The sequence below is a fragment of the Astyanax mexicanus genome, chromosome 24 (genome assembly GCF_023375975.1).
Source record: "Astyanax mexicanus isolate ESR-SI-001 chromosome 24, AstMex3_surface, whole genome shotgun sequence".
Lineage (NCBI taxonomy): Eukaryota > Metazoa > Chordata > Actinopteri > Characiformes > Acestrorhamphidae > Astyanax > Astyanax mexicanus.
This window is the reverse complement of record NC_064431.1, coordinates 17,503,249-17,517,727: the sequence shown is the minus strand read 5'-3', so window position 1 is coordinate 17,517,727 and position 14,479 is coordinate 17,503,249. Positions and strand designations below refer to the sequence as shown.

General features: G+C 37.6%; 1 protein-coding gene across 1 annotated transcript; it reads left to right on the top strand.

The window, feature by feature from the left end:
* The first annotated feature begins 875 nt into the window (after positions 1-875).
* shisa4 (shisa family member 4) lies at positions 876-10,057 on the top strand. The gene is made up of 5 exons (XM_007248414.4): positions 876-1,154; positions 5,468-5,645; positions 5,842-5,978; positions 7,301-7,492; positions 8,958-10,057. Exons 1-5 carry the CDS (start codon positions 1,097-1,099, stop codon positions 8,996-8,998), a joined length of 606 nt encoding a protein of 201 aa, XP_007248476.2. The 5' UTR covers positions 876-1,096; the 3' UTR covers positions 8,999-10,057.
* Positions 10,058-14,479: the final 4,422 nt, after the last annotated feature.

Genomic DNA, 14,479 nt, shown 5'->3' with positions numbered 1-14,479 from the left:
AGTTCTCTTTTTTTTCTTGTTATTTTTTGTATGTCTTTAGCTGCTTGGGATTGCTTTGCTGCTTAATTTCGTATTAAAATGTCACTAAATTGCATCATAATTAAGTTGCAGAAAAGTTAAGAAGGATTCAAGGAGATTTTGTCATTCACATTACATATGGTACATGAGGAGAATGAAATTGTATTCACAGGTTTGAATACTGTTCATGTAGCTTGCCATCGGCTACCGGAGCCCTGAGAGAGCACAGTTGGCCTTGCTCTCTCTGGGTGGGTAGATGGCGCTTTCTCCCCACATCACTCCAAAGGGTGATGTCTTCAGTACAAGGCATCTGTGAGCTGATGTATTGGAACCAAGTCGCTGCGCTTTCTTCCGAGAGCAATGCTGCATCAGCATCAGTTCAAAAAGAGGCGGTGGTTGACTTTACATGTATCGGAAAAGGCATGTGCTATTCTTATTCCTCCTGGTTTTGGGGCATTACTAGTGAGAGGGGGAGTCCTAATGAATGGGTTTGGTAATTGGCTCTGTAAATTGGGGAGAAAATGGGAAAGAAAGTTAAATTGTATTCTTATGGTTCCACCCAAAAGGGCAATTGTTAAAATAAGATAAATATAAAGTGTATATATATATATATATAAAAATATATATATAAAATTAAATCAGACAAAATATAATAAAATATATTAAGATAAATACACAAAATATAAAGGGGAGGTAAAGTATTAGCAACATCTTAATTCAATGTATTTATTTACTCTAATAAATCGTGTATTAATTGATCACAGTTGTTCCTCCTCAGTGCGCGTTCTCAGCAGCTTTCAGTCCATGAAGGCGGGCGCGCCTCCGCAGCGCCATCTAACGACCGATACCCGGATCACACCGGAGTCTCAGTACATCACTGTTTGCCCGCAGGCTGTGTTGCTCGCGCGGCGGCGGCGGGATCTCGCGTGCGCATTGGAACCGGAGCGGATATTTTGGATACAGCGGCGCCGCGCTCTCTCTCCGTACAGATGTAAGGTGCTGTTCTGTTCCAGCCTCTTCTCTCTACTCTCTGCGGCTCCGGTTCAGGTCCCGGTTCGGTCGGTGGTGCGGAGCGGAGATGGCGCTGGCCGCGCTGGCTGTAGTGGCGCTGTGGGCGCTGCTGTCGGTGTGTGACGGTAAGGCGCGGGATAACGGTCTGCACTCGCTAGGCCTCGGTAGCTAAACATATAACTAGCCGTATTATAGCCTAACCCGGGTCATAACGGGCTCAGAACTCCGGGGTCTGAACCGGTACCGGGCTAAACTCGCGACACAGACCGTTAACGTTAGGTAAGATAGGTTAACTGGGTTTCGTGTGGAGTAATTCAGTGAATTAGCCGGTTAGCCCGCTGCTAGCTATCTGTGTGTGTTTATGATAATATTAGCTTTAGCTTTTTACCGTTAGCTAACACTAGCTAACCCGCAGACCCGCTTCGGTATTTTTGGTACCGGTGTAAAAAAAAAAGAAAGCCCCACATTTAAACATGCTTTCGGTAAGATATGTAGAAAGCCTGAATCAATATATCAGGATAACTGTGACAGTTTAGAGTTATTATGGGTGATTATAACCAGTATTTTTAATTGCTCACTTACTATTTATTTAATTATTATTAACTGTCATTTACACATTTGTATTACTCAGATAAATACAATGGCAGTGGGCTCCGGTTGTTTAATGCACCCAGGATGAACAAAATTACCTTAAAAGAAAACTAATAAATGAATTGAGAAGCACATTTCGATGGGTAGCACAACCTGACAGAACACCCCGGATCGTTTTCAGTCAGAGCTGCAATGAAATAATAAATCCAGTACCAGAACAATTCTGTTCCAGTTTTAAACAATTGACTACATTATAAACTGATAATCCAGATCCAGAATGTAAAATCTGCTGGTTGGCTCCACTGCAGCAGATTTCTACATTCAGGACCTGGTATTAGGATTTTTAAATTTGGCTATTGCAGTATATCTAATTTAAATCCACCTTAAATCTAGATCTTAAAACTAAACTCCTGATCCTGGCGCTCTAAAACCTGTCTTTACATTTGTGCCTTTACATTTTGCCAACACACCTGATTCAACCAGTCAGCTCTGTAATTAGCGTGCAGTGGGTGTGTTAACACAGGCAATCCTCTAAAAATGTGCTGAGCAGGGGTGGCACTAGCCCAGGACTAAATGATTAAACACTGCCTTAAAGAGGCACTAAACCCTAAACCATATTTTTTCATTAATAGCTAAAATGTGTTCCTTCAAAGTAGTAAAACATACCAGTTCTGCTTAATTTTTTTATAAACCTAATTTTATTATTATCTTTTAAAATTGCTTTTATTGCTGTAATTACGCCTCTGCAGCCCACTCAAAGGTTCAAATGTGCAATAGACAAGGAAGACACTTTTATAATATGCAAATCAGTCAGTCAATAGTACCGCCCTCCCTGGTGAGTTGAACTGTCTGCGCATCACCGCTATCAGAGGCACACTACTGCTACTGCAGCTTAGCCCAATCAGCTTTTCCTCCTTCCCTGCCCCTAAACTATACAGGTGCTGGTCAACGAATTAGAATAATTTGAAATAGTGCAATCATGAAATTCTTTGAATGCATTTTTTGTGCAGAAAGCAAATCAGGTGTTCACCGCACCTGTCCTACTCGTTAGACTAATCACAGAACTCGTTACCTGGAAAAAAATTTGCTCAGCTGAGCTTTCCAAAAGGCCCATTTAGGCCATTTAACTGTGACACTGTTGTTTTATTGAATTAGAATAATGGAGAAACCTTTTCATTGAATTAGAATAAATGCTCGAATTTTTGTTTTCTGTGAAGAGTGTTCACTGTGCAGTATAAAGTCAGGGTTGAGTAGAATTTCTAAGTTGTAAAATCAATCATGGGTAAGCAGCGCGACCTCTCAACCGGAATAGTGGCTCAAATTCAAGCCCTTCGCCACCATGCTTGACCCAAACTAAAATTGCTGAGCAGCTCGGCATCAGCCAGTCTTCCGTCTGCAAAGCTCTCAAGAAAAACTGCAGCAAGCGCACCAACTGTTCCGGCGTCCGGAAAACTTCTGCTCGCGACAACAAGCAGCTGAGAAAGATCGCAGTCAGCAACCGGTTCAAGTCCACTTCCGAGCTCACCGACTTGTGGAACAAGCAGACCGGCGCTGACGTCTCCAGATCAACCACTTACCGTCGTCTGCGCGAACTCGGCTTCAAATCTCGCGTTCCAGCAGTAAAACCGATGCTGAACAAGAAACAAATGGAGAAATGGCTGAAGTGGGCCAAAGAACACGGCGAGTGGACTGCTGAAGACTGGCAGAAAGTGGTCTTCAGTGACGAATCACGCTTCTGCATCTCCTTCGGTGACCAAGGTCCTCGTGTCTGGCGTCGTGGTGGCGAAACCTACAACCACGAGTGCGTGAAAAGATCCGTCAAGTTTCCCCAGAGCGTTATGGTCTGGGGATGCATGTCCGCTCGAGGTGTAGGGAAACTCTGCTTCCTCAAGAAGACTGTCAATGCTGCCGTATATCAAGATATTCTGGAAACGTTCCTGATTCCGACTGTTGAGGAACAGTTCGGCGAAGAAGACTTCATATTTCAACAGGATCTTGCACCGGCTCATGCGGCAAAGTCGACCAAAGATTGGTTCACTAAAAAACAGCTTGAAGTTTTGGCATGGCCGGCCAACTCGCCTGACCTCAATGTCATTGAAAACCTTTGGGCCATCGTCAAGCGGAAAATTCGCGACAGAAAGCCTACTACGCTGGACCAACTGAAGCAGAACATCGCCACTGCCTGGGAAGTTGTGAGTGCGGAAACTTGCGACAAGCTGGTCAAATCGATGCCGCGGAGACTTCAGGCAGTCATACAAGCCAAGGGGGCAGCCACAAAATACTGAGAAAGTGATGATTGTAATTATAATAAAAATTATTCTAATTCAATGAAACGGTTTCTCCATTATTCTAATTCAATAAAACAACAGTGTCACAGTTAAATGGCCTAAATGGGCCTTTTGGAAAGCTCAGCTGAGCAATTTTTTTTTCCAGGTAACGAGTTGCTGTGATTAGTCTAACGAGTAGGACAGGTGCGGTGAACACCTGATTTGCTTTCTGCACAAAAAATTCATTCAAAGAATTTCATGATTGCACTATTTCAAATTATTCTAATTCGTTGACCAGCACCTGTACATCACCCAGTGCCCTTCCCATACAACACCTCCCCTTTTTTTTAACATTTTTCAGCTAAAATCAGGGGATTTCGTTACCCTTTCAATGGATCAGCAAACTACCCTGTATATTTATATAAATATTTGTTGACACCTAGACCTGTCATGCTAACATTTACAATGGATGATATAGCTACAAATATTCTACATAAACAGAAAACAGCATCAAGGGATACATGTTAATAACGCAGAACTGTAAAGTCTATCATTAATTAATCTGATTGGCTAACTAGGTGGGTTAATTTCATTTTCTGGCCTATTCCTATTTAGCAAAATGTCTTTGCATTTCAACATTTTGGCAAATGTTTCTGCACAAAACTGCAACACCTCTGGAATTTTAGCTTGATTTTAACCCAATTTGTGCCAGTTGGCTGTAGTATGCAGACTTCAGTGCAGTCTGATCTAAAAGTCGCAATGTTTGGTGTGTGTGGTCCGGAATCTGTTGGTTTAGTGTATCATGCCAAGTTGTATATTTGTTGTATGTTGTGCTCTATATTGGTTCAGATTCTATGAAAATCAGTAAAAACTGTTGTGTAGTGTAATATGTCCAGTCTGACTTTAAAAGTCGTGTAGTGTATCCTTAAACAACTACCTAGCAATCATAGGAACACAGAAACATATTTATAGCCACAAGTTGCAAAACATTAGCAACCAACAGTAACATCACAGCAATACTTCTGAACTGCAGTCACACATACCATTCTGCAGAACTTTAACCTTTACTTTATGATTGTTATAACATACGTGATATGTTAATGTTATCACTATATTTAAAATTTGTTTCATATATATTTAATATATAAACATTTAACAGTATTTATCACAGATACACATGATTGCAGTCAAAACCAGTTGCGGCCAATTGCTAAAATTCTCTGTCCCATACTAAGTACAGTTTTTTTAATTAAATGGTCTTTTCCTTCTTCTAATTAAACTAACTGCACGCTCTAATGATATCCTGCATATTCTTGTAAAGTATATTGCAATTCGTTATCAAGATACGATAAAATATTCTCATATTGCTCGCACAAATTTAAACACATCTACAGTTCAGGTTATGAACAAAAAAATGGAAAACTGGCGAAAGTCACTCAAACATTATGAACAAGTGCAGTAAATGCTTTTTTTTTATGCCAGATTAATATACGACAGCTTTTATACTTGAATATGTATCCATCTGTATTTTGATGAGTCTAAATGTGTTTTATATGTTTGGATGTGTCTGCTGCTCACAGTGAGTGCTAATGAGGACTGCTTGTGGTATGTGGATAAAAATGGCACCTGGCACAATGGCTTTGACTGCCAACTCATCTCCTTCTGCTGTGGGACCTGCGCCCGGCGCTACTGCTGCCTTAACCCCGCAAAGATGATCACAGAGTCAGTACAGAAGCGCTGCATGCTCCTCCGCCTCAGGTACAGAATTTATTCTTCCATTTGAATCAGACCGAAAAAAATAATACAGGTTTAGAGCTTAGAAGTTCTTGACAAAAGAAGTTCTTGAAAAAGGAACCCAGAAAACAGAAGTAGTAAGGATGGGAAATATAAATTGAATCCTGAACGTTTTTTTTTTTTTTGGATTAGAGTGAGTAATTGTTGGTCTGATCTGCAGCCCGTCCACCATTGCTGGAATCGCTTCCTCTATCCTGCTTTTTGTGGCGGCCATTGCCACCATGGTCTGCTGCTTCATGTGCTCCTGCTGCTACCTGTACCAGCGCCACCAGCAGCGGGGCCGATCATCTTACGAAGGTATCTCACACACTGAGTTAGAAAATCGAAGCGTCACGTCATCAGGCATGTCCAGTAGGTTAGACACAGGTGTATTCTGGGAAACTGAGTCTTTAGTGAGTGAACTAGAGTATGTGGTAGGCAAACGTACAGCAACAAGACTGACAGTAAAACTAAAATGATATAAAATAATAAAGAAAGAGATGAAAAGAAAAACTCAACTAAAACAGTTACAAGATGTCTGAAGGTGGTTAGAGATTAAAAGTTAAGAATGATTTAGTTTTAGAGTTTCCTGTGGTGAATACCAGCTTGCTGGTTCTCTGTAGCTAAAAAGCAGATTTTCCCAGTTCAGTTAAAACTCTAGGAACCACTCTAGGTGATCCAGTCAGTAGAGCAGGTCTGATAATTACTGTTGTTTGTAGAAATTATGGATGAGATATAAGATGGCATATAGCTAAAGAGTTAGTTATAAATTATAGTGGAGATGTGTGTTATCGTAATTTATACTACTAATAAAGTACTAATAGATTTTTTTTTACAAGTAAAAATGTAATTATTTATAATAGAGTAAAATTCTATATGAATATCACTAATAACATATGACAAGTCAAATGCTGGTCATGTGACTATTCAGAATGAATTTATAGATTTGTAGACAAAGAGAAATGTAGAGAAATGCAGTAAATTGCATTACAGAGATGTGCTTTCCATACTGTCCCAGTGTTTGAGTCAGGTTTAGGTCAAGGCATTGACTTAATCATCTCTCTAAATGGTATTTTATCCCAGTTTTTTTAATTCTTGGAATTTATGGCTTTGCGACATTATTTTCTCTGTATTGTACTGTAAAATCACATTTAACAGGAGAGAGAGTATTTAAGAGACTGTCCCTTGAGGTGATACTTCATGACCAGTTCATGACCATACTTCTGTCCTATGACATGTGGCATGTCAATGTATAAAAAAATTAATTAAGCTAGCCTTGGTAGCATAGCATTTTCAAACTTTATTTATTATTATTATTATTTGTTTTTTTTTTTTTTGTTTTTTTACTCACTTCATTTAAACTTACCCTTTATCTGTAATTCTGTCTTGTGTAGTAAGTCTTCTTACATAACATCACATGACAGAAATCATACAGTAATAATCTAAACTAAATCTGAGTCTAATTGTGTTAAAAAAACAGCACCTCTGTATCTGTAAAATAATAAAGAAAGAAATAAAAAGGAAAAGAAAAACTCAACTAAAACAGTTACAAGATGTCTGAAGGTGGTTAGAGATTAAAAGTTAAAAATGATTTAGTTTTACAGTTTCCTGTAGTGAATACCAGCTAATTTATTTTTCAGCTCAGCACATTCCGATGGCCAGCTACCCTGTGGAACCCATGTATGACGTTTATGGAAAACCCATCCGAAACCCGGAGAACCCTGGATATCCGATGGCTCCACAGTACCCTGGTGTGCCCCCGCAGTACCCCATGATGGCACCGGGGCCATACCCTCCATATACTCCTGCTGACCCGGGTTTCAATTTTGGAGGTGAGAGGATTTTTCTCTTTAAGAGAGAAATAAGATAAATGATTTTTTTTTTATAAGAATTTGTATTAGTCTTGTGAAACGTTCTTGCTGTGGATCTGTGTTTATTTGATTTTTAACTGAAAAATGAGTGAATATCAGTTAAAATCCTGCAGAAATGAAAAATGTACTGCTGGCACTACTCGCTACAGCACTTAAGATAAAATGGGTCTGGGTCATGGTGCTCCAGCACAGACAAATGCTGACATTAAACAGTCCGGGAGCTCCAGTCTAACCAGTTTTTCACTCCACATCCTTCTCAGTCTGTCAGTTGATTTTATTAATAGTTTTACTTGTGTTCAGTTAGGATGTCTGAACATGGCAAAAAAAGGATTTTATAAGTGACAAGACAGAATACTTTCTAATTTATTCTAAATCATATTGTGTTTTGGCGGTATGTCTGCTGTGGGATGTGAAAAATATTTTTATATTGTAGTTTTGTAACTAAAGTTCTGTTTTTTTTTTTTTTTTTTTTTTAAATGCAAGACAGAAATACAGTTAAGCTATTTACATTATGCAATGGTAGAAAAGTGGCAAAAAAAATAAACAAATCTTCGTATTCAGTATTTGGTCTAAACTTACAATTTTAGTACAAAATAGGCCATTACTAAATACCTATTAAATGTTTTTATTTTCAATGTGCATCTTTTCTAAAATAAGTGAAGAAAAAATGTTACAACAACAATTCTGTGATCAATCATAATTAAGATCATGATTCATGTTGTTTTGTTGTTTTGGGGGAAGGGAGACAGTAATAATAGTGTAGTGTGATTTAGGACTGGCAGATTAGATTTAGACTAGGCTTTTTTTATTTACTGTATTATAATATCTACATTAAAAAAATAGTGAAGTTATTATGCTTTTTAAATTGTAATGGGCTGAGTTACTGAGATAAACATTTCTTTAATGGAGAAAATAAATGCCAGTGCATGTGTGTGAGGGAGAGAGAGAGACAGAGAGACAAAGAAAGTGGGTGAGAGAGAGTGCCTGAGAGTCTTCAGCACAGTGACGGTGTTTCGACAGTTTGACAATACCGAATGGTTTAATAGGTAGCTTGCTGCATTAGCCTTTGAGCTAACCAACAATAAATCGGGGTTGATAATCAGTGCGAAAGTGGGAGTGGTTACGAACACTCTCACAACTCTGGGCATTTTCAGTGCATACAACAGAGTCAATATAATGGAGTAAGAGTGGAGTAACAATGTTACGTACATACATGTAACATACATCAGTGATCCGGATCTTTAAAAATGATCTGCTCAACCCCAATTTATGATCACATGATCGAATCGGAGACATCCATATCTGTAACTTCAAATAAATGTACCTCAATGGTAAAAATGTTGAGGAATCTTTATTTTTCATACCTAAGATTTAAATTTTAAATGGTTGGTTTACAATCTGAATCTTCTGTGGTTCTGTGTTTCAGCTCCTCCACCATATTCCCCCCCGCAGTATCCGGGCCACTGAGGGGTTGGCCTGTAACGGATCAGAGCTCAGACTGGCATGAGAGACTCTCCTCGAGTCATTAAACTGACCTGACAGATCGTCTTCAGAATCTCTTTATTTATTTCCTATTTATTTCTGTTTTTTTCTCTGGAGTGCAGCATGAACGGGCCGGGTCCGCCTGATGGAGTGAGTCCAGGAGTGAGTACCGGGGTGAACACACACTCATCTCACGAGTCGCTGAGACATTTTACACTCTCTCTGAAGCACAATGACTCCCCCTCCCCTTCCCACTCCACGTCACAGAGCTGACCTTAGTCCGTCCAGAATTTTACTGCTACCATCCTCCTGCGTCATCATACACGCCCGCTAAACCTCCTTCAGAGGCTCTGGTGTTGGTACCCGTGGGGTGACGGACTGGTTGCTTCTGTTTCTGCTGCCACAGGATCCATTTCACTTGTCTGTTTAAAACTCATAATCCATAGATCATAAAGCATGTTATCTGCAACAGTACAGACTGGAATGTTCTACATATAATAAAAAGTACATATAATAAAACACACTACCCGTCTTATTAGAGTAAAAAAAAAAAAAAAAAACACTAGGCAACGTTAGATTTGTCTGTTTTTGACCACAAAGGTAAATTAGAGTTAGATTTTTCTTTATCTTTGTTGAATTTAGTGCCCTATGATATCCATTCCAATTTTCCCCAAAAAATGTTGTCTGTTATTATTTATTTATACAAAATAGTCTTTATATCTGAAGTCTGTTTTATTTTCCCCACATTCCATTTTTGTGTTTATAGTTTTTGTTTCCAGATGTTTTTTTCTGCATTCCAATTTTTAGTTTGACACACATTTTAGTGTTTTTTCCCAGACTATTCACCCATTCCAAAATGTAGAATTTTATCTCACATTATTGTCTTTTATATCTGAAGTCTGATAGAATATTTCCCCACATTCCATTTTTTTTTTTGTCAATTTAGTTTTTTTTTTTTTTTGCATTACAATTTTTGATTTGTTTTTCACAGAGTTGTATCTTCATATCTAAAATATATAGTGTGTTTTTTTTTTTTTTTTTTTTTTTTTTTATCTTATCAAACTTTTTTTTTTCCCCATTTCAAATTGTAGCATTTTTGGACGCATTTTTTGTCTTTATGTCTGAAACCTGTTTTAAGTCTTATCTCTGCAATTCTCTCTGTGCTCTCTGCATAATGGAAATCATAGGGCCTTACTTATGTAAAAACAGCAGTATTTAATTCTACAGCTGCTGTTTAACTGGAGCTGTAGTTCAAACTGCCTAATTTAATTAACTTGTTTTGCCTTATTTACAGAAATCCCTACATTGATGTACAGCTATAACAGATACACTCACCTACACTCCCAGCCTTTATATAGATTTGGGGTTCTTTGGTGTTTCCATGATCCAACTTTAATCATGGCAATATCTTTGTTATTTGTGTTGTTTTAATGGATCATTTTGGTATTTTTGATGTCAAATGTAAGTAACTAACTTAAGAACAATAAATTATGAAGAATGGTAATTTGAGAGTGATAAGGCCTGTAACAATACAATTAATATTTTTAACAATATATTGTCAGAGAAAGCTAAAAACATTAATTCCAAATACATAATAATGATATAGTTGTGTAATAAAGCAATTAAACAACTTATAAACATTTAATGATTAAGAATATCGAGACATTGGATTAGGAATATAAAAATGATGAAATATTTTAAATAAACAAAACATAATAATTAACCCTATATTTAAACAAAGCCTACATAAAGGCTCATTAATGCTAATCGGTAGAAAAAAGTTAAATTAAATAAAAATTAAATGCTAAATTAAAGTAAACACAATGGGCAATACTGAGGTCAACTAAATGGATTGAAGCCATGTCCATATATTGTTTAATGAACTGAAAACATAATAACTGCTCAAATTATTCAGATTAAAGCATTATAGGAATTTCTGAGTAAACTCGACTGGAATGAACTGCTTCTGTTTGAATTTAAGTGGAACTATTTCTCAGTGTTTATACCTGCAGTGATTTACGTCAGCGTTTCTACCTCCTCACGTTTACGCCATAAACACCGATCTAACCCGGAGCTTGTCCCGCTGTAACCCAGTTCAGATTCAGCTTCTGTGCTCCAGTATTCCCCCAGCGACCAGGGTTGTGTTGGTTTGTGTGTTTTTGAAATGACTAAATACTTTACTGCAAATATTCTGTGCTATAATGTAAAGAGTGCTTAATGTGAAACATGTTAATTTATTGTTATTTTATTCCCTTTGGAATGTGAAGTGTAAACTAAAACTGTATATGTATGAAGGAAAAGGATTTTTACATTAAAAAATCATAACTAACTCACACACTGACTGAAGCACAACTTTACTAGAGTAAAGTTACACCTGGTATAACAGAGTTCTAATGTAACGGACTGATATGGAAGTACTAAACTGCATAACTCACTTTTTACAATAAAAAGTTGGTCTTGTACTTGTAACTCTGTTTTGTCATTGTTGTTTTGTTTATTATTAATATTGTAATGATATTTGTTTGAATCAGATGTTTTAGAATATAAGGGAATACATTTCAGAATGTACAGAATGTGTTAGACCTCAGATGCAGTGTGTAAATTAAAAAAAGGAAAGATTTGAATATAGTTTAAGTACTTATTTAAATATTTTTTTTCTTTTTTATTTCTTTCCTTCCATTTCATTCCCAGTTTAGCTAGGCCAATCATCACACCCATTCAGCTGCGACTAAGCTGAAAGCCACGATACAAGGAGGGTGAAGAATAGCACATGCCTCCTCCGATACATGTAAAGTCAGCCACCACCTCTTTTTGAACTGCTCCTGGTGTAGCATTGCAGAGTAGCATCACAGCGCTAATGCTCGGAGGAAAACGCAGCAACTCGATTCTGATACATCAGCTCACAGACGTCCACCCTGAGAGAGCAAGGCCAGTTGTGCTCTTTAAGGGCTCTGGCAAGCTGCATGACCAGGATTCGAACAAAATCTCACAAATTCTCTTAGATTTGTAATAATGTATCGTACAATAAAAGTCAAAATGTCAAAAGTGAGTTTGAGTTTGCAAACAGATATCAACTCAAAAGAATAACAAACTAACTAAATAATTAAGTATAAAAACATCACAATGAGTAATGCAATATTTAGACAGGCAGGGAAAAGATGTGGAAGATTCTACAAAAACAACTATTAAAATCCTCTCCCATACCAGGTGCAGTGATTTATATTCATTAAACTTGGTTAATTAATTTCGCTTTCTATACTGTAACATGCAGTTGGTCAGAGTTCTTTAAAGCATATTCTCACCAAAAACCTACAGACTGTTACTTTAAGCACTGATGATATCCACAACATTCAAAAAACAAGTGTATTGTGTATTTTTTTATTACGATATAAAATTGACCATAATACGATAAAATATTGTCCACTTTCATATGATAAAACAGTAACACATTGATTTATTAGGAATGCAGAATTCATTAAATTATTGCTTGGTATTTTCAAGGTCAATGTAGGGTTGCCAAGTCTTCTAAAATTCCTCAACAGAGCTTTGTAAAATAAAGATTTTCAGTATTTCCAGCTTAAGATGCTGCAAAACTCAGTTCTGTAGATTTATGTTTTACTTATTGCTGTAAAAATGTTTAGAAACATTCTAAGCTTTACCAGAATGTGGGGATGTGACAGGAACCCCAAAATCAGTGTCCTTGTTTGCTTTAACGATAGACACTTGCAGTGGCATGAAAAAGTTTTTGCCCCCCTACTGATTTTTTGTGTTTGCTTTTTTTGTCCAATTATCAAATAAACTTTATTATCAGACATAGATAACTTGAGTAAATATTTATATTTAAATTATAATTTTATTTATTCAAGAAAAAAACTATCCACACCAATATGTGAAAAATTGTTTGCCACTCTTGGCGGCAACAACTGCAATCAAGCTTTACTAATAATTGACAATAAAGCTTTTACATCTCTGTGGAGAAATCTACAGGTGTACAGATGTCAATGACTTTGTGACATTATGACTCCATTAGGAACTTCTACAACTCTAACTAATGCTGAGAGACCTGAGGCATGTTGCATTATGCATATACACTACTTTTACATGTGTAACTCAATTAATATTGCCTGTATCAGTCTAAATTCATAATCATTGTTGTTCTTGATATCTTTCTTTCAAATAGCATTGCAATCCTACTGTTCTCTTTGGGTGCAAAATTTGTTTTGCAGAATAAGTAATTTGAAAAATGTATCCATAGAAAATCCAACATAAAAAGATCATCAGAAACCCTAGATAATACAAGAAATTTTTCAGAGAAGAAGAAATGGGTGTCAAAGCATGTACTCTATATGCCCTTCAAATTTGTTATACTCTGCTCAACTTAAAACAATAGCATATAGAAAATCTTTTATATCAAATCAAATCAAATTTATTTGTATAGCGCTTTTTACAACAGGTGTTGGCACAAAGCAGCTTTACAGAAACATGATTACAGGACAAAGAATCAGGCAAAACATTACACATAGAAAATACAGAATACAGAACCCCCAGTGAGCGCGGAGGCAAGGAAAAACTCCCTCAGAGCTGCAGGAGGAGGAAGAAACCTTGGGAGGACCAAGACTCACATTAAAGGGGGGACCATCCTACCACTGGTCAAACGGCTTTTAAATAGAAATTTAAAAAGTCTTTTATACATCTATATAGGTTTTATGTACTCAGGAGTGTAATAGCGCCACTAATGGCTTGGATGTAATCAGTAGTGGAGAATAAGATGGACGATGAGCAGCTGATCTGTGGTGGTGGTGGAGAAGAGCTGACTTCAGAAACTTCCATCAGTCTGGCCGGACAGGAGACGCGAGAGCCTGAGGGTCCAACATCGGTATCGGGTCAGACAGGTGGGCAGTCAGTAACTCGGAGGAAGGCAGAGAGATGGAATTAGTTTTGACTGGATTTATGCAAAACTGAGAATATTAAAACATTATCAGAGTGTGGCAAATGACTCCGGCAGAACTGAATAAAACAGCCTAACTAAAGGCAGAGAGCCAGAAGGTAACATAGACATGGAGGCACCCTGAAACACCAGCATCCACCCACTCCACCGTCCACAAACCTGAGTGACCGTGTGCAGTGGGAGAACAACAGCACCAGCATCTCAGTTTACCACAAATTCCTCTGTCCATGAATCCCTGAATCTGCAGCCTTATCTAAAGGGAAAAACATTAATTACCAAAAGCTAAACTAAACAAGTAAGTTTTCAGTCTAGACTTAAAGATTGAGACTGTGTCTGAGTCCCGAACATATTCGGGGAGATTATTCCAGAGTTGAGGCGCTTTATAAGAGAAAGCTCTTCCTCCTGCAGAGCTCCTCTGAATTTTAGGCACTACTAATAAACCAGCACCCTGTGATCTGAGTAATCGCGGTGGTTCATAACAGGAGATGAGGTCTTGTAAATACTCAGGAGCGAGCCCG

What these genes read in the sequence shown, in the direction of transcription:
- shisa4 (XM_007248414.4), top strand. Translation starts at nt 1,097, where the DNA reads ATGGCGCTGGCCGCGCTGGCTGTAGTGGCGCTGTGGGCGCTGCTGTCG. An exon ending in GCTGCTGTCGGTGTGTGACG is followed by an intron (nt 1,155 to 5,467) that starts GTAAGGCGCGGG and finishes TGCTGCTCACAG; the next exon opens with TGAGTGCTAATGAGGACTGC. An exon ending in CCCGGGTTTCAATTTTGGAG is followed by an intron (nt 7,493 to 8,957) that starts GTGAGAGGATTT and finishes TCTGTGTTTCAG; the next exon opens with CTCCTCCACCATATTCCCCC.